General features: G+C 34.6%; 1 protein-coding gene across 1 annotated transcript in view; it reads left to right on the top strand.

Annotated features, from left to right (window-relative positions):
- Positions 1 to 7,590, top strand: part of LOC110033725 (putative lipase YDR444W) — a gene marked incomplete at its 3' end in the record, with an annotated part of 19,211 nt that extends 11,621 nt beyond the window's left edge. Inside the window, exons 3-11 of the mRNA XM_020737785.1 lie at positions 4,428 to 4,495; positions 4,669 to 4,739; positions 4,839 to 5,108; positions 5,282 to 5,445; positions 5,555 to 5,610; positions 5,729 to 5,781; positions 7,098 to 7,266; positions 7,348 to 7,445; positions 7,522 to 7,590. Coding sequence (XP_020593444.1) covers positions 4,428 to 4,495; positions 4,669 to 4,739; positions 4,839 to 5,108; positions 5,282 to 5,445; positions 5,555 to 5,610; positions 5,729 to 5,781; positions 7,098 to 7,266; positions 7,348 to 7,445; positions 7,522 to 7,590 — 1,018 coding nt within the window. The remainder of the gene's footprint in view (positions 1 to 4,427; positions 4,496 to 4,668; positions 4,740 to 4,838; positions 5,109 to 5,281; positions 5,446 to 5,554; positions 5,611 to 5,728; positions 5,782 to 7,097; positions 7,267 to 7,347; positions 7,446 to 7,521) is intronic.
- Between the last annotated feature and the right edge of the window lie 1,191 nt (positions 7,591 to 8,781).

Genomic DNA, 8,781 nt, shown 5'->3' with positions numbered 1-8,781 from the left:
GAATGTAATGCACAAGTTAAGTAATTCCAGGGGTCTTATAGTGGCTAGCTCTCTTCTATTGATACAAACTTTCCTTGAGATTTCTCAATCCTCCAATGAACATATCAATTAATAGGTCTTATAGTGGCTAGATCGAAAGAACAGCAAGAACACATCAATAGCAAAATGTTATAACACCGTCTCCTGTGTGCCTCAACAGATAAGTAACCAACCAGCTCGAAAAAACAGCAAGTAATAGAATGCTGGAATCAAATATGCAGATGCACTCCAAAAATACCACACTACGAAGAGCATATCACTCTCCACAAAAGCAATTGCACTCTCCAAAAACGTCAAAGCAGATACAGCAGAAGCCGAACCAAACAGGGGAATTCGAAATGTATGTTCACTGTCAAAGTAAGGAATGGGGAAAACGAAAATAGGAGATGTAAGAATCAAAAACACAACTTCCTGATCGCTAGCAAGAGAAGAAGGGAATGATCAATCCCCCTCCTAACCGAACTCAACATCATTTGGAGGAAGAAGAGCAAGGTATCATGACATTCACAAGCCAACTCCACATCAATTCGACAGCTCATATGCACTGTCATGTATGCACTTCACACAACTAATTGCATTAACAACTACCACTACACATGAATCAACCACCACAACCACAACCTCCGACCAACCTTGAGCCGTCAGCCACCAAACAAGAATGCGTCAAAGGAGAAGGTAAAGAGAAGGCATAACCCTAGTGATGAACGAAAGGGGTAAAGAACATCACAGTCGTCTTTTCCATGTGTTGAAGAAAAAATCGCCGAAGTAGGAAGGATAGGAGTAGAGAGAACATCACACTCGAAAAAATCGTAAAGAACCCTCAAATCTGCGATTACAAGAAGAAAAATGCTCGTTATACCTCAGATCTGTCGATCGCGGGGCAACGAAGCAAGAGGACGAAGGAGAGCCGCAAGGGAACTCGTTAGGGCTGCAGAGAAACGAAAGGGGTAAGCGGGACAATGGGTAAAGGAAAGCGGTGACCGCGGCCTAATATCGCGGCCGCGGTTCGATCCGCTTCGCCAAAAATTTGCCGCGAAACGCCGAACCAAACGCCGGAATGCGGGACGAAGCCGCGGTCGCACGCCGCGCCGCGCAGCAGAAGCCGAACCAAACAGCGCCTAAGAATCCAAAATGAAATCAAGAGCTATGATGGTCTCATTATATGATCAACATCAATTGGTTATCATGTAATAAGGGCTAAGAGAGCATCATCACCATACGTGAATAAAAAATACCTTAATGTAAAAATTATTTGAATTGTAATGATAATTAAAAGTTAAAATTAAAATTTTAAATTTTAAATTTCAACCTTTAATTCTTCATCTATATTATAAGCTTTTAATTTTTTTCCCTTATATTTAATTTGTCTTTTTCTGCTTTGGAGGCCATTAAGGCTGGCCACTCTTCTTGGATATGAAATTAGAGTTATTGCAAGTAACTTCTCTATTTGCCTCGCTTCTAATTTTCTCTATTTTTTGTAATTTCTTTTTTAATTTTAAAAATTACTTTCTATTGTAATAGTTTAAACATTTGCTTGAATAAATGAAGAAAGTTTTGTGTTTTGACAAAAAAATTAGAGTAAAAACCCTAAGCTTGAGAACTTTGTGGTGGCTAACCCTAGATTTTTGTGTTTTTCTTGTTGGAAGCCATAGGTGGCCCTTTGCTATATGTTGAACTATTGTTTAACCTCTCTAATCTTTTTTCTGCTCCTTGCATCGTTCTATATGTTTTATCCACACCTTACAACAATAGGAAAATTCCCCAAACCAATTTATGAAAATCTTTGACCTAGTTTTGTCTTCTAGATTCTCACCAAAAACTCTAAATCCATACATCCGTTTAATACTTTCAAAACTTCTCAATCTCTTTTTACCCCATTAGTAGGGGTGTCAATTTAGATTGACGGGTGGTTTGAATTCGGGTCAATATTCACATTAACGCAACTTGAATATGTTATCAACCCATTTATTATATGGGTCAAAATATTTGACCTATAGCTAATTCGGCCCGAATCCATTTTAACTGAACCTAGTCTCTCTAACTTGTTTATTATGTAGATCATACAAGTTTTTATATGAACACAAGCCAAATATCCCTAAGATGATTCGTTGAATCCAATTAGCTCCATTTGAACTTGACTTATTTAAAGTTGAATGGCAATTAAATCATAGTAGGATTGGTTTTCAATCACTAAGGTCAAATCAAACATGACACAAATAATTATCTAATCAAATTCTTTATCTTGAATTCGGTCAAAAAAAAAAAAATTAAAACCTGATAAACCTGAAACCAAATTTTTGGAGTTGGGCTTTCATGTTTGGTTATTTATTTAAACCTCTAACTTGTAGGACTTTCCTCTAACTCATTAGCTCAAAACTTGTCAACATTAACTTAAATTAGACATTTTGAATTAAGCTTGGTCTTGCTTCAACTATACCTCTTGAATTTTCACAAAACTACAGAGCACACCTATTAACATGCCCCTAATACTTCCATGCGGATATATGCCTTTAATTCTCCTTTACGTCACAACCTTAATTTGAAATGCAAGTGGATAATCTAAGGACTTAGCTTACCACCAAAGTTTAGTTGACATCTTTTTTAGCCCTCCACTTCTAGCGGCCTTCTTCATACAACTCAAAGGCTATTCTTACATTGAATACCCTCCTACTGCAATTGCAAGCCTTAGATCAAACCTTCCAAGACTAGGCCATTTGATTTGAGCAACCACTAAGTTATTATTAGGTACAAATTCTCATATTCTTTTATTTAAATCAAAGAAGATGAGTTCTTATTTTTGGTTCTTTTTGGTGGTAACTCTAGGTAGACCTTTACTATTTGTTGACCTGTTAACTCTAGTTAGACCTTTACTATTTGTTGCCCTGTTCCTCAATTTCTCCTAGTTTTTCTTGCACTCCTAGCATCATTCTAAAGGTTTTCTCCATGCCTTACAGTATTAGAAAATTCTCCAAACTGAAATAGGAAACATTTGACCTAATTGTCTTCCAGATTCCCACCAAAAACTCTAAATCTAATTTTTATACGTCTCTTTGATACTTTCAAAACTTTCCAATCTATTTTTACACCATTATTAGGGGTGTAAATTTAGGTTGATGGGTGGTTTGGATTTGGGTAAGACCAAAAATTATCCCAAACCAATATTGTTTTGACCCAAACTCGACTTAGTTATTATATGGGTCAAAATATTTGAACTAGACCCGACTCTATCTGACACGGACCCATTAAGCCGAACCTAATCTATCTAACCTATTTATTATGTAGATCATACAATTTCTTAGATAAATAACCCTAAGATTATTAGTTTAACTATACTTGGACTTGTCCAAATTTAAGCTGGAATCATATTAGGGTTGATCTTGGGTTATTGGTCAAACCAAACATGACACGAATAATACTTTAATCAAATGTTTTGGCCTAAATCTGATCGAAATAGTAATCGGTAAACCTGAATCAAGATTTTTCGAGTTGGGTTGTCGTGTTTGGTTTTTTTTGAAACTTATAACCAGTATAACATCTCTCTTACTCATTAAAAATTTGACTTAAACTTGGTCTTGCTTCCTAAACCTTTTGGATTCTTACAAAAACATATAAACATTCCCCTAATACTTCCATGTGGATCTATACCTTAAACCCCCCTTTATGCCATAATCTTGTGAAACCCGAATGAGTAGCCTCAGGGCTTAGCCTACCAACAAAGTTTTGTCAACCTATCATTTAGCCCTCCACTTGTAGTGACCTTCTCCAAACAACTCAAAGGCTATTTTACATTGAAAAACCTCATATAGCAAGTGCAAGTGCAAGTGCAAGTGCAAGCCTTAGATCAAGTCTTCCAAGACCAGGCCACTTTGATTTGAGCTACCATTAAATTATTATTATTAGGCACAAATCTCTCAAATCCTCTAATTTAAATCAAATAAAACGAGTTCTTATTTTGACTGGTGGTCTTTGAAACAAAAAAATTTAAATCCCGTTTGTATGAATTTTATTCAGTTTGTCATCCTGTTGCATTAGAAATCTGATACCCTAAGACATCCTGCATCACTGTTTTCGATACTCATACAACATATTCTGATTTTGCCTGGATATAATTTATTTTACAGACGTGAGTGAGAATTCTTGTATTTTGCGTCAGTTCTGTGGTATGATAGAGACAAATGATTGAAAAATTATTGCCTGTAGGTCTATACCAAGCCTATTCTTTATCATGCTATAAGAGGAGCTTTTGGCGTTTCATATATGTCAATCTTTTTCTTAGTCATCGCTGATACTATTTTACTTCTTTAGGGGTTTCTCCTCATATTTTTTATAAGAGCGATAATTTCTTGACACATTATCACTTTTCAAATGAAATTATTTTTATTATGTAGTCCAAAAGACTGGACATATGCGGAGGCAGAGCTGAAAAGACAGCTGGGAAGCAATTTTTTAATCTATGGTATGGCATGTGTATTATTTCACTTAAATTTTTTTCTCGAATATTTATAAATGCATTATCTGCTTTCACTTGAATTTGCTATTTATAGCGCAGTAACATTTCACTAGTTCATCATTATAATTGATTCCTAATGTTCAGTGTCATTTCTTAATATCTTTGGTATTATTGTTCAGTTAGTTCTTCAAATACCTATATTAAAACCTTTGCTGGAATCGACGGAGCTGGAAGACGATTGGCAGATGAAGTAAGCAGTCAAATATATATACTTTATTCCCTAAAAGCTACATTTTTTATGGGCTAAATATTTATTAAGCCTAATGTCGTATTTAACTATATCATATAGGTTCTCAATGTAGTGCAGAAAACAGAAAGTTTGAGAAAGATCTCCTTTTTGGCCCACTCACTGGGCGGATTGTTTACAAGATATGCAGTTTCAGTTCTATATTCCTCTGATAATCTGAATAACAGTCAGCACAATAATATTGTCGAGTCAAGTGATGGAAATCCAAATAAATTAGCTCGTATCTCCAAGGCAGGTAAAATTGCGGGACTGGAGCCGATCAATTTTATTACTTTGGCAACTCCACATCTTGGGGTTAGAGGGAGAAAACAGGTGCTTTCTACGGAAGTAGCTATAAGGCAAATCTAATCAATCCATTTTATCTCTCTGTCATCCATATTAAATAAAATGCTTTCCTTGTCATGTTTATGTTTATGAAGCAAAAAGATTGACACCTACATTATAAAGAAATAGATTGATAGGTACAGTTTATGTTTTATTTTCAGCTTCCGTTTCTCCTGGGAGTTCCATTTTTGGAAAAATTGGCCGCACCTTTAGCCCCCATGTTTACTGGCCGTACCGGTAGCCAGCTGTTTCTTACTGATGGCGAACCCAAAAACCCTCCTCTTCTTTTAAGAATGACAACAGACAACAAAGATCTTAAGTTTCTGTGGGTTTGAATGCAAACAATTGTCTTTTGATGAATTTATGCATACTATGATATATCAATGAACTCGGTACTTGTTTCTTTTTCTTTTCTTTTTTTTTAACTATTGCAGATCCTCACTTGGGGCTTTCAAAAACCGAATTCTCTATGCCAATGTTTCTTATGACCGTATCCTCATGCATTAATCATATATTTTTTTGGCCGCTTATTCATATTTTTTATTTGATTAAATGAAGCTTCATTTTGCTTTGTTCATCAATCTCTAGTTTTTTTGAGCTTTATATAGACATGGTGGGTTGGCGTACTTCTTCAATACGGAGGGAGACTGAGCTTGTTAGGGTATGTCATCCAAGTTTATTCTTCTGGTTCGGTTTAATTTTTCTTTGATCTATCAATTGAATTTCTTTGACGTTTGATCGTAAGTGCCAAGCAGGACTTCTATTTGTACTCGACAATAATATTCTGGGCATAATCCATACTTGCTTTGTGAAAGGATGAACCATGCCTTCTTCTATGAAAGAAAAGATGCCTTGTTAGGTTTTTTGTCATAATTTTGAAGCTTCTTTTCAAGAAGTTTATGCTATTTCGACTACCATGTAATGTATCCTTCTTAATTTTATCACCTCAATCTTGAAACTCTTTTGCAAACACCAACATGTCTATTTGTGACTTCTTTGTTGCCTAACAGTCAAAGTCCATACAACTTAACTAGTCTCTTACAAATTATTTTTAAGTTACCATGCTTTTCTCTTATGGCATGACACTTTTGAGTTTCATTCAAAACCATCTACTTTTAACTTTTAAAGCCATGTTCTCGTCAAAATTTGTACTTTTTTGTATAATGGATAAAAGATGCATTAAATGTATCAAGTTGGGTATTCTTAACCTTCTTAGAATATTGATTTAAAATATTATCAATTTTACGTTATTTAAAATTGAATATCATCTATTTAATCTAATTAAAGCCCCTTATTTTCTTAAAATTTCTTCAACTATTCTACTTTTTCACATTCTTGAAAAATCTCAGATATTAAAGCCATATCAGTTGAATGTCATGCATCGAAATATCTCAATTTGAATATCTTTTTAGGCAGCTTGATAAATAATATCTAGAGACAATTAATATGGATTTATAGATATCTTGTTGAATGATATGGGTAGCTATGAAAATATATAGATGTTGGTCATTAATGATGATGGCATTATTGGCGTTGGTGAGTGAGATTTAATGTTTGAATTGGGTTAAGTTGGAACTACTAATTATTCAAACCCGTTATTTAATATGTCCAGTGGTAATTTTATACTTGTTTGAGGGATGAATTCAGTTCCTAATGCTAATTTTATCAGGCATTTATTTGCCTTGGCATATTGAGACTGTAGTTAAGTAGTGGTATCTTTGAATGATGTGCAATAATGTGGAAAGCATTTGCTTTATGAATGCCACATACACAGTATTATTTGGGGTTGGTTTGAATTTTCAAGCCAGTCTTCTCGATCATGCATGTTCTTAATATGACGACAAAATTTCGATTGATTTCTTCATCATAGATGCTTTCAAGCTGTTAGATCAGGGAAACTTGAAATAGTTCAGACTTTAAAGAAAGGTCTTCAATCTATGAGGTAATGACATCTAATTTTTAATTCATTGCATGCAGCCGCCAAGACAATCATTGGATGGCTACAAACACATCGTAAATGTGAAGTATTGCCCCCCAGTCTCATCAGATGGCCCACATTTTCCTCCTGAAGCAGCTAAGGCTAAAGAGGCTGCCAAAAATGTGCCAAACTCACAAAATACAGCAGAATATCACGATGTCATGGAAGGTAAATGGTGATGAGAAAAATAGATATATTTTTAATATTATTTTAATTTTTTTTATGAGCAAAGCTTTTAACTTGTATCAGAGGAAATGATTAGTGGACTTCAAAGGATAGGATGGATGAAAGTTGATGTCAGTTTCCACTCTACGTGTTGGCCCTTCTTCGCTCATAATAACATCCATGTATGATGAATATTTCTGCTTGATTGTGAGATTGGAGATTTTGTTTGTTTATGATTCTTGCTTCTGTGATATATAGGTGAAGAGTGAATGGCTTCACAATGCTGGCACTGGTGTTATTGCTCATGTTGCTGACAGTTTAAAGCAGCATTAGGACGATGATTATAGAGTAAGTTGAATGGTTTTGAATTTTGAATTTTCTGCATTTCTTTGTTTTATAAAATAAAATTAGCATGGAGGTCAATTCATTCTTCCTTTTATATTTCTATTTATTTATTTTTACTTGTGAAAAATGCTGTTCCACAAAGCAGTTTTTACTTTTTACCTGGCTCAGTCGTTTTAATGAATATTATTGTTATAGCACTGAGGAAAATATTGATAATATTAAATAATTATGGTCTAAATTTGGGCGGGGTATGAAAATAAAAGGTTATCTGAAATAATCTTATTATGAGCTCATTAGCGCCTATTGGTAAACCTGGTTGGCTGCTGTAGTCTGACCTATTTACCCTGCTCATTGTGAATTTGTAAACAGCAATGCTTTTTCCCTGGAGATTGCTACATATTAAATCAAGTTGCAGTGAGTCGGCTCAAACTCAAAATTCAAGATCTAATGTTTAATTTGAGCTAAATTTGTCAAAACAAAGGTGATCAATTTTGAGTTGATTTTCATGCTAGTTTGAGTTGAGTTTGTTAATTTAATAAAATTTTCTTTATAAATATAAATTATATATATATATATATATAAACATGTATATGTACTATAAAGTAATGGATAATTTGCATCTTAACTAGGTTATTCATTGCATGGAACGAAGATTTTGCAGGCGAAATCACCATTTTATGTTGTCATACACTCCAACTAATTTGTGTTGCTGATTTTAACTTGAAAGGCATTTTTAATTTATAAAATCATCGACACGGGTTCACTTGAGGAGGCTGGGCAAACCGGCCTCGCTGGGGCCAGTCCAACCTTCTTGCTAGACCAGCCGGCTCTCTTAGGGAGGCTAGAATTGCCACCCTCCTCTTCCTTTTCCCTCCAATTATTTCTTTCATTTTCCCATTAATCTCCTATTATAAGTCATTGCCTATTTCTAGATCTTCTATTTTTAATTTCTTTCTTATTTTACAGAATTGCCTAATATATGTCATATATATATATATATATATATATATATGCGGTCTTTTGTTTAGGGAAGGTAGTTTTTGGTGATTATTCTAAGTTCAAATTTCTGTGTAGAGTGTTTTCCCTGTTACAGGGCTGTATCTGAGGAGGTGGTGGTACTCCGGTTGTATCCTACTACAAGGTGGTGTTGTATCTTCCTCGTTTTTCTTATCC

This window comes from Phalaenopsis equestris, unplaced genomic scaffold (genome assembly GCF_001263595.1).
Source record: "Phalaenopsis equestris unplaced genomic scaffold, ASM126359v1 Scaffold001269, whole genome shotgun sequence".
Lineage (NCBI taxonomy): Eukaryota > Viridiplantae > Streptophyta > Magnoliopsida > Asparagales > Orchidaceae > Phalaenopsis > Phalaenopsis equestris.
The sequence above is the reverse complement of the archived record's forward strand: the minus strand, read 5'-3'. Positions and strand labels throughout refer to the sequence as shown.